A 15,644-nucleotide genomic window follows, 5' to 3' on the forward strand; every position below is an offset into this window, starting at 1 on the left:
ACTCCCTCGCACCAATACACACGAATATACACCCGACCAACTAATGACTAAACTCGTTCAAGCTGCCGAGAGCATTATTCTTCGTACAAGTGGCAAACCTCCTCCACGAGCCACCCCCTGGTGGAACCCGGAAGTCAGTCAAGCCACCAAAGACAGCCGCAAAGCGCTCCGGATACTAAAAAAGACGCCCGCTAGCCACTCCATGAAAGAACAAAAGATCACGAAACCGGGTCAAAAAGGTAATCGAGGCTGGAACGCGTTCCTCCAAGGAATACCTCCCGATGTTTCCATCGTTGAGCTTTGGAGGAGAGTCTATGCCCTCAGCGGGAATAGAAGGCAAGTCGGCTTCTCCCTCGAAGTCAACGGAACCACAACTGTCGAACCCCAAGAAATTACTGAAGAACTCGACAAATACTTCAGCTCGTTATCCTAAGACGCTGCCCTCCCTCCAACCTTTTGAGCACGATGCAGAAGACTCGGAAGATCACCCATATCCTTCCCACTCTGGAAAAGACTTCAATAGAGTGTTCTCCGGGATAGAATTAACGGCGGCACTCGCTACCGCCCACGGCAACTCCGCGGGACTAGATGATGTCGGCTACCCTATACTGCAGCGTACTTCAAACTCCACCCAAGACTAGAAGAGTGCTATTGGAATGTTTGAACCGCATCTGGAATGGCCAATCCATCCCATCTTCTTGAAAAACGGAACTTATAACCGGAGCAAATCAAAAACCTATAATGTCCCCACGATCATGGTATTCTTATGAGGTTGTATGGTGTTTGAACCCATGAGAATTTTCTTAGAAATCTCTATATCATAGAAGGGCAACACTCCCCGTACGGCGAAAGACTCCCTACCGATTAGCCTGCTCCCATCCGTAGCGAAAACTATGGGGCGGATGGTCAAGAAACGGCTTATGACCAACCTCGAAGAAAATTCCCATCTTTACCAGCGCCAACTCGCATTTCGCAAAGGTGGAAGGACTGGAGACCACCTCGAATCCATTGCAGAAATCCTCCGACAGGGTCTGGTGGACGATCTGCATGCCGACATAGCAATATTGGACATCGCCAAAGCCTACAACGCAGTCTACCGCGAAGAGGCTCTCTGGTAACTAGCTAGATGAGGAGTCACCGGAAACATTGGGAACTACATCAAGGACTACCTGAACAATCGCCTTTTCCGAGTGGGAGTCGGTAGCCTACAATCCAGAACATATGGGGAAGAAACCGGTATCCCGCAAGGATCCGTCCTCGCCTTCACTTTCTTCCTCGTAAGTATGAACTCCCTCTTTGCATCTCTGCCGGGGGAAGTTTATATTTTCGTGTACACCGACGACGTCATAATCGCCGTAGTTGGAGGATCGACCGCTCGAGTGTGGAAGCTCCAGGCCGCAGTAAACGCCATCGAAAAATGGGCTGAAGCAATGGGGTTCAACATAGCCGCCACCATATGCTCAGTATTACACTGTGGCAATTCCTATCACCTAGCAACTAACAGACCGGTCAAACTCAGAAATACCTTACCTTACCGTTCCGACTAGTGCCGTGTTGTCTCTTGCTGTATGCAGAAGCCGTCTCCAATCCACTCGGTCCATTGCTGCTTGTCGCCAGCCTCGCAATCTTTGAAGGGTCCGCAGGTCGTCCACTATCTGGTCGATCCACCGCGCTCGCTGTGCACCCCGTCTTCTTGTTCCTGTACGGTCGCCCTCAAGAACCATCTTCACCGGGTCGTCGTCCGACATTCTTAAGACTTGTCCAGCCCACCGCAAGCGTCCTATTTTTGCGGTATGCGCGATGGATGGTTCTTCCAGCAGCTGATGCAACTCTTGGTCCATTCGCCTGCGTTACGTTCCATCTTCCATCTGCACGCCACCATAGATGGTACGCAACACCTTTCGTTCGAAAACTCCAAGGCTGCGTTGGTCCTCCACAAGCATCTTGTAGATAATCAACTTCGTGCGGCGGCGAATTTTGTTCGACCGCAGCGTCCTCCGGAGTCCAAAGTAGGCACGATTTCCCGCGAAGATCCGTCTCTAAATTTCTCTGCTGGTATCTTTGTCGGCGGTTACCAGTGAGCCCAAATACACGAATTCGTCGACCATCTCGATTTCGTCACCGTCGATCCGAACTCGGGATGGGAGGTTCACATTGTCGTCTCTAAAACCTCTTCCTCTGTATTTTGTCTTCGTTCGTAACGTTGACGGCAAGTCCAATCCTGCTGGCTTCAGCCTTCAGTCTGATGTACGTTTCCGACATCGCCTCAAAGTTCCGTGCCATTATGTCAATGTCGTCGGCGAAGCCAAGAAACTGGACGGACTTCCTGAAGATCGTGCCACTCGCGTCTATCCCCTCCGTCGTCCTCGTAAGCTGCTCCGTTTTCTCGGCAGAAGCTGCTGCCAGCAGTCTCGCGATTGCAAGGAGACCGACTATCATTCTGACTGACTCTATGTCGGTTATATCCGCTCTGGAAACTGAAACGTAACGCCACCCTTACGTACAGGCTATAGAAGATACCTGCGATCCGTTGACTACGATATGCTGGGTCACTGCGGGAGCAGCGGGAATGAAGAAGCCGACTCATTGGCAGCTCGTGGGAGACAGGCCCGAAGATTGCTGACCAAATTGGTCCCATCGATGGATATTATCTTCCACTTCCAAGCAGAAACCATGGCTCACTTTATTAGCCACTGGAGGAGCCAACCTGACCACCTCAAAACATTCAAGGGAGGACCAGAGCGATGGACCGACCGGAGTAACAAGCTCGAACAGAGAGCTCTCTATCTCGCCTACAAGCTGGACACAAAATAACTCATGCACATACGATCGCTCGAACTCACCACCCCAGGTATGCCAAAACAGACATACCGTGGAACATCTTCTGGTAGATAGCCTAGAGTTTCAAAACCTGCGAAAGCTTCAACTATCGTCTTCAATCCGAGACATTCTGGCCAATGACCCGTCAAATGAAAAGACAATTATCTCATTCTCGAGAGTTTCCGAGCTGCTCGAGAAATTATAGGTACGGCCACGGACTGTCTGCCTCACCCGCTCTTCAGTACTCCAAAATCTAAAGCACTCTAGCGACCCTCAAGGAACAACCTATCAGTTAGCCTTTAGAATAATGAACTAAAATGATATCTACAATGAAATACAATATAATATGTATACTAGAGTGACAGGAAAAAATGACCCCTATCGGCCCACCTCTGAGTCGATTCCTAGTCCCACCAGGAGTACTTGCACCAAATTTGAAGCAAATCGGACATGTCTAACTACCGGACCAACGTGTGTGAAGTTTGTATGGGAATTTTGAACAATTTACATGGAGAAAACTCACTAGTTCGTATTTTCGCCGCTAGGTGGAACTGTATGCATCGTATTATCACTGTAAGTGAAAATAAGAAAGATAATTTGATTGTCTACAACTTTGTCGAAGACTGCTAGTACATCCGGCTTTGTTAAAAGAAGTTATTAAACTTTTAACGAAGTGATGTCTGAGTCAGTTTTGCATGGGGCCTAACAGTGCATGGTTGTGTATCAGTACTCGATTCACACGAACTGAACATTTTTGTGAAATAATCGTTAGGTTTAGCTCAATGCTATGTTCAGAAGAACTATAGTAAATAATACGAGTCATGCATTGATTAAAAAAAATTAGTTCCACCTGTTACCGCATAGAGGGCGCCAACAATAACTTTTCAACGGAAAGAGATAGGAATTTGGTGTCTTCTACAAAGTTATAGAACAGGCATTTTTCAGTATTTCTTCCGAACATCTTGATACTCTATCTCTCTTCTATGAAAAGTTAGTGGTGGCGACCTCTATGCGGTCACAAGTGGAACTAAAATTTTCTAACCAAAACATAACTTGTATTAGTTACTACAATTCTTGTAAACATACTATTCAGCCAAATCTAACCATTATTTCACAAAAATGTGTAGTTCGCGGGACTCGAGTACTGATACACAACCATGCACTGCTAGGCCCCATGCAAAACTGACTCAGACATCACTTCGTTAAAAGTTTAATAACTTCTTTTAACAAAGCCGAATTTACTAGCAGTCTTCGACAAAGTTGTAGACAATCAATTTTCTTTCTTATTTTCACTTACAGTGATAATACGATGCATACAGTTCCACCTAGCGGAGAAAATACGAACTAGTGAGTTTTCTCCATGTAAATTGTTGAAAAATCCCATACAAACTTCAGGCACGTTGGTCCGGTAGTTAGACATGTCCGATTTGCTTTAAATTTGGTGCAAGTACTCCTGGTGGGACTAGGAATCGACTCAGAGGTGGGCCGATTGAGTTTTCAAAAATTCATCATTTTTCTGGGCAGTCTAATGTATACATTTTATTATCTTCTCGGGCGAATGACCAGGTACCATCACGACCGCTTCGCCACTGATCCACGGCACAACAATTTAAAACGCTGGTTTTAATACCATCATCTGAACCATCTGGTTTTAATACCATTATCTGAACCACAAACGGTTGCCAACATTGTGGCAACTGTTCAGGCCATTACGTTAACTGCAACACTCAGCATCAAACACCTCAACTTCACCAGCCAGCACTATTAATGAGTAGGCGACTAAACAAATGTTTTCCTATCGCGAATGAAGCGTAATCGAAAGCTACGTGCTCAAGTTCCGACGGACATAACATTTGTTTTTACTTAGTTATATTTTTATAAGTCTATTGGGGTCGAAACGTTGAAATTTAGAAAAAGAAGTACTTCAATATCTCTGCCAAAGAAGTACTTTAATCTCTCATCCTTCCAAATCAACCTACCAACAACATGAACCCTCCGAATCGAATATACTTGAATACTTCCTGAATAGACCAGACAAAACAAAAATCAAACATTCCTCAAATTGTTATCCTTCCTAATACAAGGAAATCCCCGTGGAAACCAAATAACAAAACTTCTCCCAAAACCGTCTTCTTGCTGTGGTGCGTAGCTTAGCCGCCCTCTATCATCATGATTAGCGGAAAGTTGAAAAGTTGCGACAAGATTGCGCGTAATTTATCTTCCTACCTTAATCGCGGCACCGCCCGCCGACACACTGCGAACCTATGCAGAAAACTCCATCAGGTAAAAGTGAGCGGAGATCATCCACTGCTAAACTGGCGAAGAAGCGAGAAGATAAATTAATTAATTCACTGATTATGATCTCTCAGCTTCTCGCTCACCGTTAGTTAGTCTGTGTTGGGCAGGCACGCAAGCAGTGTAACGCCAGGAAAAGGTTTCGGCGGAAGCCACGGATGCTGTGTATCCTGTCAGAAAGTGAAGATGTGAACCGAACCGGGAAGTGGCACAAACTTTTCCCCAAGTAGCGAGAAGAAAGCGGCGACGACGACGAGGATGATGACGATGATGATGATGATTATGGAAATCTAAAGTGTTGCACTGCAACTTTTCAGCGGTGGGGTGTACCGTCCCGGTTCGAAAACTGACCGTTTGTTGGAAAGATAGAGTGTAACTGTATCTAAAGAGTGGCAAGGATAAGTGCACCTAGCCTATGTATCGCCGGAGCCGAAGAAGCAGGCCTTGGAATTTATAGCTACAAAATGGTCAGAAAACTTTTCCCGGGAAACTTATGACTATTTATAAGCATTAATTAAGTGGAATGAACAAAGTTCAACCGAAGCAGAGCTTCTTTCTATGAACTGATGCTCTTTTGGGTGCACACGTGACTACACAATAACGAGATTATGGGTCCCATTTAACGCAATCTTGAATAAATCACTGGAATTAGCCATTCTTCTTTCTCCGAGGAAAAGCGAAATGTGTCAACATAACCTTTTTCCTCTTGAGTACAAATAACACAGTTTCTGTTCCCAACAACCCAAAGGCGTATGCATAATACTTCACACCCGTTTATTAATATCCTGGTTGCTTTGTTCTTTATTTGTTGCCTTTGCCTTTTACTGGTATCCGAAGGAAAACCAACCACACCAAATATCCGAAGAATGTCTAAAAATAATCACCGCATGTTTAAGGGTCAAACAGAATGCTTCGTCACTGACGCGCAGAGTTTTCGAATTGTTGAAACAACATCGTCATGCTCGTTACCGCGAACAATCCATTGGTGGGCAGATTTTTGCTACCGAGCCTTGACGCTCGACGTCAATGACGGAGCATTCTGTTTGACACGTTAGACGCAGCAAACGCCTATGTTGTGCCAGAAATAAACCTTGCTTGGTGTGACATTTGACAAACGATGTCTTCCGGGATGGTGCGTGATGATTCTGTGGATGAGCCTAAATAAGCTGGGGCATTTTGTGCCGAGATGGAGCCATACTTATGTAGCACAAGGATTTCGAAAAGGATTCTGAATTTTTCGTTTGACATAGCGGTCTGGGATGGCGGGGGTATAAATGGTAAAGCAACTTGGAAAAAACACCAGGTGCCATGGTGCCACACCATATGATTGATAACTGGAATCAATTGAGCGACCGAGAATAAGACAATCCAAATAAACCTTCAGTATTAAAATCATACAAAAAATAGCCGATACTTAAAAAATGGTGTTTTTAATCGATTTTTAAATTAAAAGTTTTAATTTCGAATATATGGATCTTCTGGCGGACGAATTGTTTGTTTTTGACACGTTTTTATGCCGGAATATTTAGAATATTTCAAGCCGGTCCCTGGTATGCCCGATGGGAAGGGGCAAGTCAGCCAGGGGCAAATGACCCGGGGACCGGGTCCTATTTGGGGGCCCACATTTTTACCTGAAAATAAAACTGAATGGATGGAAGATGGGCGAAAAAACTCTCGCCAAAAGACAAAAGAATATCAAAACCAATGAAAATTAGTATTATTTTTCCTTGGTTTTGATATTCTTTTCTATATTAAACATGTTAAGATGTGTCTAAAGAACAACCTTTGATGATATGTGGGCATTTAGGGCATATTAAAACAGAGTGTAAGTGATCTTCCTACGGATACATTGCAAAACAGGATTTTTTTGTTGGAGACACCTCTAAATCATGTCCAAATTAAGTCATTTTTGGCGAAATTTTTTAAATTCACACCTAGAACAAAAATCTGAGCTGACCCATGTATATTTCAAAACTTTTTCAAAATGTGAAGAGGTCTAATATTATTTATTATTATAGGTATAAAAGTCAATGTTTGTATGTATATGATTTATAGACTCCCAAACAACTTAACCGATTGCCGTAAAAATTTATACATAGAAAGCATGTGATATGGAGCATGTTTGTGGGCTATTGGTTGGGGATTATCTGTCGACCAGATGGCGCTGCGAAACAAACTGTGTTTTTCTCCTATTTCGTTGAAAGTCGCAGCAACGCGCGATGTGTATTAGCTAGTCTATCTATCTATCTATCTATCTTCTATCTATCTATCTATCTATCTATCTATCTATCTATATATATAAAAGTCAATGTTTGTATGTATATGATTTATAGACTCCCAAACGGCTTAACCGATTTCCGTAAAAAATTGCACACAGTAGGTATTTAGTATGGGGCGTGTTTGTGTGCTATTAGTTGGGGATTATTTGCCCGCCAGATGGCGCATTGGAACAAATTGTGTTTTCCTCCTATTTCACAGAGTGTCGCAGCAACGCGCGATGGGTATTAGCTAGTATTTTATAAAATTGGATTATAACGACCACAAATTTCGTGAAATTTCGTAAAATTTTGCATAATTTCGTAAAATTTCGTAAAATTTCGTAAAATTTTGTAAAATTTCGTAACATTTCGTAAAATTTGTAAAATTTCGTCAAAATTCGTAAATTATTTTAAAGTTTAAATTCGTGAAATTTGAAAAATTTCGTAAAATTTGTAAAATTTTGTAAAATTTCTAAAATTAGTAAAATTTCATAAAATTGTGACATGTAGTAAAATTTATAAAATTTCGTAATATTTGTGAAATTTCGTAAAATTTGTGAAATTTCGTAAAATTTGTGAAATTTCGTAAAATTTGGAAAAATTTGCATAATTTCGAAAAATTTGTAAAATTTCGTAAAATTTGGTAAAATTTGCAAAATTTCGTCAAATTTCGAAAATTTTCGTAAAATTTGTAAAAATTCATGAAATTTGTAAAATTTTGTTAAATTTGTGAAATTTCGTAAAATTGTAAAATTTGTGAAATTTCGTAAAATTGTAAAATTTGGGAACTTGGTAACATTTGTAAAATATCGTAAAATTTCATAAAGTTTGTAAAATTTCGTAAAATTCGGTAAAATTTCGTAAATTTTCGTAGAATTTCGTAAAATTTGTAAAATTTTGTAAAGTTTCGTAAAATTTCGCCAAATTTCGTAAAATTTCGTAAAATTTCGTTAAATTGCGTAAAATTTCGTAAAATTTCGTAAAATTTAGCAAAAAATTTTTAAATTGCGTAAAATTTTGTAAAATTTCGTAAAATTTGTAAAATTTCGTAAAATTTGTAAAAATTTATGAAATTTGTAAAATTTCGTAAAATTTTATAAAATTTCGTAAAATTTCGCAGAATTTCGTAAAATTTCGCATAATTTCGTAAAATTTCGTAACATTTTGCAAAATTTTATAAAATATGTAAAATTTCGTAAAATTTTGTAAAATTTCGTAACATTTTGCAAAATTTAATAAAATTTGTAAAATTTCGTAAAGTTTGAAAAATTTGGTAAAATTTCGTAAAATTTGTGAAATTTTACGAAATTTCACGAAATCTTACAAAATTTTACGAAATTTCACGAAATTTTACGAAATATTACAAATTTTTCAAAATATTGCAAATTTTACAAAATATTACAAATTTCACAATTTTACGAAATTTTACAAATTTTACAAAATTTTGAAATTTCACGAATTTAAACTTTAAAATAATTCACAAAATTTCACAAATTTTACGGAAATTTACGAAATTTTACGAAATTATGCAAAATTTTACGAAATTTTACAAATATTACGAATTGTTACAAATTTTACGAAACTTTTCCAAATTTAACAAAATTTCCAATTAGCGCATTTTCATAAATTTTTCAAAATTTCACAAATTTTTCAAAATTTTACAAATTTTACGAATTTTTACAAATTTTTCGAAATTTTACTAAATTTAACGAAACTTTACAAAAATTTACGAAATTTAACAAAATTTTACAAAATTTGCAAATTTTATGAAACTTTACGAAATTTTTCGAAATCCTTCGAAATTTTACAAAATTTCACGAAATTTTGCGAAATATTACAAATTTTACAAAATATTACAAATTTCACAATTTTACGAAATGTCACAAATTTTACGAAATTTTTCAAATTTCACGAATTTAAACTTTATTAATAATTTACGAAATTTGACGAAATTTTACAAATTTTACGAAATGCTACGAAATTTTACAAAATTTTACGAAATTTTACAAAATTTTACGAAATTTTACGAAATTTTGCAAAATTTTACGAAATTATACAAAATTTTACGAAATTTTACAAATTTTACGAAATTTTTCCGAATTTAACAAATTTTGCAATTTTACGAAATTTCACAAATTTTATAAATTTCACGAATTTTTACAAATTTTACGAAATTTTTCAGAAATTTTACGAAATTTTGCAAATTTTTATGAAATTTTACAATATTTCAAATTTTTCGAAAATTTACTATTCTTTGAAATTTTACAAATTTTACAAAATTTTACAATTTTTACGATATTTCACAAATTTTTACAAAATTTTACGAAATCTGCCGAAATTCCACGACATTTTATGAAATTTTTCAAAATCTTACGACATTTATCTTACGAAATTTTACACAAATCTTACGAAATTTTACAAAATTTCACAAAAGTTTACAGAATTTTACAAATTTTACGAAATTTTAATAATTTTGCAAAGATTGACAAATTTAAAAAAAATCGTAAAATTGTACGAAATTTTACAAATTTTACGGAATATTACAAATTTTACGAAATATTACAAATTTTACAATTTAACGAAATTTCACAAATTTTACGAAATTTTACGAATTTAAACTTAAAAATAATTTACGAAATTTGACGAAATTTTACAAATTTTACGAAATTTTACAAATTTTGCGAAATGTTACGAAATTTTTCAAAATTTCACGAAATTTTACGAAATTTTTCGAGATTTTAGGAAATCGTACGGAATTTTACACATTTTACGAAATTTAACAAATTTTACGAAATTTCACCATTTTTTTTAAATTTTACAAATTTTATGAAATTTTACAAGATTTTGCGGAATGTTACGAAATTGCACGAAATTTTACAAAATTTTACGAAATTTTACAAGTTTTACCAAATTTAACTAATTTTACAATTTACGAATTTTCACAAATTTTACGAAATTTTTCAAAAAATACGAAATTTTACAAATTTTACGAAATTTCACGAAAATTTACGAAATTTTACGAAATGTCACAAAGTTTACCAAATTTTACAAAATTTTACAAATTTCACGAAAACAAATATTTCAAAATTTGGAAATTTTTCCAAATTTCACGAAATTTTTCAAATTTTACGAAATTTTACTACATATCACAATTTTACAAAATTTTACAAATTTTTCAAATTTTACGAAATTTCACAAATTTTTCGAAATTTTACAAATTTCTCATTTTTACGAAATTTTGCAAATTTTACGAAATTTGCTGAAATTTTACACAATTTTACGCTATTTACGAAATTTTACGAAATTTTTCGAAATTTTACGAAATTTTACGAATGTTTACGAAATTTCACAAGCATAAAGAAATTTTACGAAATATTACAAAATTTTACGAAATTTTACAAAAGTTTACAAAATTTTAAGAAATTCTAAGAAATTTGGCAAAACTGCAAAATTTTGCGAAATTTTCACAAAATTTTACGAAATTCGTCGAAATTTTACAAATTTTACCAAATCTAACAATTTTTCGAAATTTTACAATTTTTTGAAATTTTACAGATTTTACGAAATTTTACAAATGTTACGATATTTCACAAATTTTTACGAAATTTTACGGAATTTTACGAAATTTTACGAAATTTTGCGAGATTTTACGAAGTTTTACAAATTTAACAAAATTTTACAAATTTACAATTTTTTGAAATTTTACAAATTTTACGAAATTTTACAGATTTTACGAAATTTTACAGATTTTACGAAATTTCACAAATTTTACGAAATTTCATAAATTTTTACAAAATTTTACGAAATCTTCCGAAATTCAACGAGATTTTACGAAATTTTTCAAAATTTTACAATATTTTACGAAAATTTACTAATTTCGCGAAATTTGAAAAAAATCGTAATATTGTGCGAAATTTTATGAAATTTTGCGAAATTTTACGAAATTTAGTTTAGACTAGTAATCGAATCAGGGGTGGGCCGTTTGAGTTTTCAAAAATTCATTATTTTTCTGGGCAGCTTAGTATACATTCAAAACTATGTGTGTAAACTTTGAACATTAAATTGGATAGAATAACTGAAGATATAATTATAGCATCTTATAGAGACTAACCCCTTAAGAGTTAATGCGAGCAGATTTCTAATTTGGAAAAATATTAAAAACTCAGCCATTGTACAACCGATTTTGATCAAGAATAGGTCACTGGATGCGGAAACAAATGTTCTCCTTAATTTTCTATTAAAACAAAGACGTTTCCTAATAAAAATGTTAAGCAATTTTTATATTTTTGATGAAAAAATAGCAAAATAATGGTAACTTGAATATTGTTGTCCCAAAACCGCACAGTACTATCACTGAGAACTGACATACAAGTAAAGTTTTAAAGTTAGGTAAGAAATAAAACTGCCGCTTTGAAATGACAACAGCAAGGAGCAACTTGCCACTGGCTGGCACTTCGATCAGCCAGCGATCGCTACACGGGACTTGTACGCAAACTTGGATACAAAGGTGACTCACGCATGCAACCCTGTGTGCGATGGTGATTTTCAACGGGTTTTCATTTAAATGTTTACACAGGTTTTTCGGGATAGTTTGTTCTAGCTTATATGTCTGTTCTCTGTGGTACTATTAAAAAAAGAACAAAACATAGCATACCATTGGAACGGAAATTTCTTCTTCTTTCCAAAACACTCAAAAAAATTAAAATCAGTTGAAAAATAATCACGCAAAAAAATTTTAGTGCCGAAAGTTTCGAAAAATCGTTTTTTTTTTGCTATTAATTACGATTTTGAGGGTATACAACATTTTTCATACATTGATTTGTGTTGCATTTGATGAGATCATATACTAGGTGTCTTGAAAAGTACAATAGCAACAACGATCAACGATTTTTTGTGTATTTGATGTCATATTGAAAAAACGATGCGATTACTTATTATAATTTTCACAAACTTAGATCGTTCAACTTTCGATAAACTTAAATTTAAAAATACTCGTTTTTTGTGAAAATCTTTGCGGCTAAAAGCCTCCTAAAACGGTCCAAAGATGTGATACACAAGACATCCACGCGACACACCAACGGATCTGATCACACAGTGGGTATTCGTCAAATTACCGCCAAGATACGCCCTCCACAAACACAAACAAACACCGGTGCGCTCGTCCATCCGACATAACGGACATGATGAAACAGGAAGATCGAGTCATTCTCATTATTGTACACGCTCCAAACGGCTATTTACGTATGCTGATCCCAATCTGCCGGAAGCGACCTTCGCAGGTATACACTTCAAACTAACACTTCCAATCGCACACCGCGTAGAAAATAATATGCTGGTACCTACATACACGGTTAATACGCACAAGCACGCGGTCGTAATAATTTTTCAATCAAGTCGCTCGGTATGTGAGGGAACGGCACCCGACAAAGTCGCAGGGGTTCGTGAAGAATCTACCGAAAACGGAGGAGAAGAGCATCATTTTATCCTCAGTCATCTGGATGCTTATTTGATCAATTGCGGGTTCCATCGCGACCTAGGGCCGGGCTGCTCATGCCTTAACCTGGGCGTGTGCGTGTGTCTATAATTTTACGAGATTGTATCGCAACTCAATCGAGGGAATCGTTTCTATACCCGATTGATTGTTGTTTCGGTGCTCGGCGCAGCTGGTTAACCTTTACAAACCTATCTTCATTTACAGCTGATTTCTTGCTTCCCTGGATCTTGATCCATCTTTAACTGGAACGATATCCACGTTTTTGTGAGCGATGGGCATGGAAGGGATGGGAGACTCGTCTTACGGCGTTGAAAAGAAATGAACCCTTCGATTGATCATAAATCATTTATCCGCGGGCGTTGTGTTGATTGGCGGCAGGGTTACGTGATTCGAATCTGTCAAAATAACGGGTGAAGTTGCTCCTTCGAAATTATATCAGTTATTAATGGGATTATGATTGAGGGATCAATTTGAATTTGTTTATTGGATCTAATCTATCCTCTTTCATGGGGATACAAGAAGCTGGCATATTGAATGAACCCCTCCCCCCGACAAAAAGAATGAGGTGAACAAAGAAAACACCGAACAAAATCTGCTAATGAAATAAAGACAAATCCTCTCAAGGCAGAAATTAAATATACGGCTGCACTTTCGGATGGGCTCAAGTCAGTTGAACGAGGGTAAAGTTTAGTTATTAAATATGCTCTGGAAATCGCCTACCACCCCTTTCGCCTAGTTTGCCTTCATTTTCTGTCTAAAGACCAGACAGTTTATCGACTGGAAATGAACAAGCAAAACTTGAACAAATACTACTAGTTCAGAAACCATTTAAAGTTAACAGTTTAGTGCTGTGTTAGTTGCTGGCAAATTGTTTCACACGTACTTTGTCTCAAATTATGAGCTTACTGGAACGCTCCGGTTGACCTACGGTACTCATATGTGTAAAACTTTATTTCCTATTTCAGGCTACTATCAACCGGCTGGTCCGTTGATATCTCCCCATCTGCTACCGCAGCCGCCTCCAGGTCCACCCAGTTCAACGTCCCAGCACAGCGCAAGCAGTAGTACTGTGACCAAACAACCACCGGAGTCCGATTCTCCGTTGCAGTCTCTGACACAGCCACCGTCCTCATCGACAGCGGACAGTACCGATAGCGATGTGCTGCTGACGGGTAAGTACTGACGATCCCTTTTTGAATCGCCATCTTTAATTATTTTTTTACTTTTTCATTCATTCTCAGGTGGTGACTTATCATCCCGGTCACAAGCCTACCGATACGGTCCGTCCGGTCCGCCCAACATCTACCCGCGTCCAGTTCAGATGCACTGTCCTCCACCGCATTTGGCGCCCAACTACTACGCGGCACCTCCTTACAGTCAGTACCCCCCGGAGATGTACTACACCCATGCATACCCGCCGGCACACTTCTATCCGAAATTTGCCCAGTACTACCCAAGCAGGCGGTACTACCCGGGACCACCGGGACCCGGCGAGCATCTGTACGAGCAAGCTCCGCCTCCGTCTAGTGCCCCCGTACCGCCACCGGCCGGTGCCCAGCTGGTTCCTGCCGGTCCGCAGGGTCCCCAGCACATGGATCACTATCCCGGGCCGCCTCCATATCCGTACCCGGGATACGGCAGTCCTGGGCCGGGGCCGGGTGGGCAGTGTTACTCCCGTAATCTGCAGCCCCCACCGTACATGGGTAAGCAAATGTATGAAACGCTCACCTCTCACCTACACTACAATGATGTGCTCGTGTCAGTGCTGCTTCGGGAGCAGCGGTTTGATGTTTCAGTTTCGAGAGTGGAAAATAGCATGTAATTTTGGGTTCCTATTATTATAGAAAATCCGCAAGACATCCTATAGTTTACAGGAAAAGTTAATAGGGTGTTTTCGTGTTGGTCACAGCAAATTGAAACCTGTTGGATGAGATAGGGGTACCCTTAGCTTCATAGGTCAGTGTAATGCGAAAAGTTGCTTTCGATAAATGTTAAGCAATCAAATGTTTATTGAAAACTCGACCAGGATGCTGCAGAAACTTACAAATCACTCAAGTAAGCCTATGAGAGATCTGCTGTATCGAATCAGCAAGCTTCAAGATGAATGAAGTAGTTCAAGGTGGGTCAAGAAGGAGTGGACAATGGGACGTCGAATGGGTGTTCGATTATTGGATGCCGCTGTGAACTTTCCAAAAACAGCTATCATACATGGCATTGGTAACCCGTTCATGCCCAACATTTTTCTAACGCATATAAGGTTCCAAAATTAATGTTCCTTCAAACTATTGGGGTCAAGAAAGACGAATAACTTATTTTGGTCAAGATACGTGCTTTTCTCGCAGTGGAAGGTGCTCAAATATTCGAGTAGAATGGGGTCAAATAGGTATGGGAGCACAATAGGTATAGGGTATTATCTTTGCTATGTAATTGCAGATGTCGCTCGTGTTACGCGAATGAAATACAGGTTAGAATGACGATTGTCATTTCGACTGTTACCGTGTATTAGTTACGGAGTCGTTTATTTTTTCGCATTGTCTTTCGTCCTCCGTACAGCACATTCAATCGATGAAAAAATTGACAAGTGAGTTTTTTTTTACGTAAAAATTAATACTGATTACGAATTTTGTGTTGGTTTCTCAATACTCTTTGTTTTGAAAAAAATACGCTTGGAAGCACGATAGTGTCGTGACGTTTGGAAGCACTATGGACCACCACTATAAAGTAAATTATTTTGACAGGAAAATGGAGCGTAATTTTGTGCGAAATACGTTAAAATG

The 15,644-nt window shown here is 37.8% G+C and overlaps 1 protein-coding gene across 1 annotated transcript in view; it reads left to right on the plus strand.

Moving 5' to 3' along the window:
- The window catches only part of LOC131684830 (titin-like), a 650,991-nt gene that overhangs the window by 620,889 nt on the left and 14,458 nt on the right, over nucleotides 1-15,644 (plus strand). The window contains exons 7-8 of the mRNA XM_058968031.1: nucleotides 13,833-14,039; nucleotides 14,109-14,570. Of these exons, the coding sequence (XP_058824014.1) occupies nucleotides 13,833-14,039; nucleotides 14,109-14,570 (669 nt within the window). The remainder of the gene's footprint in view (nucleotides 1-13,832; nucleotides 14,040-14,108; nucleotides 14,571-15,644) is intronic.

The sequence above is a fragment of the Topomyia yanbarensis genome, chromosome 2 (assembly GCF_030247195.1).
Source record: "Topomyia yanbarensis strain Yona2022 chromosome 2, ASM3024719v1, whole genome shotgun sequence".
NCBI lineage: Eukaryota > Metazoa > Arthropoda > Insecta > Diptera > Culicidae > Topomyia > Topomyia yanbarensis.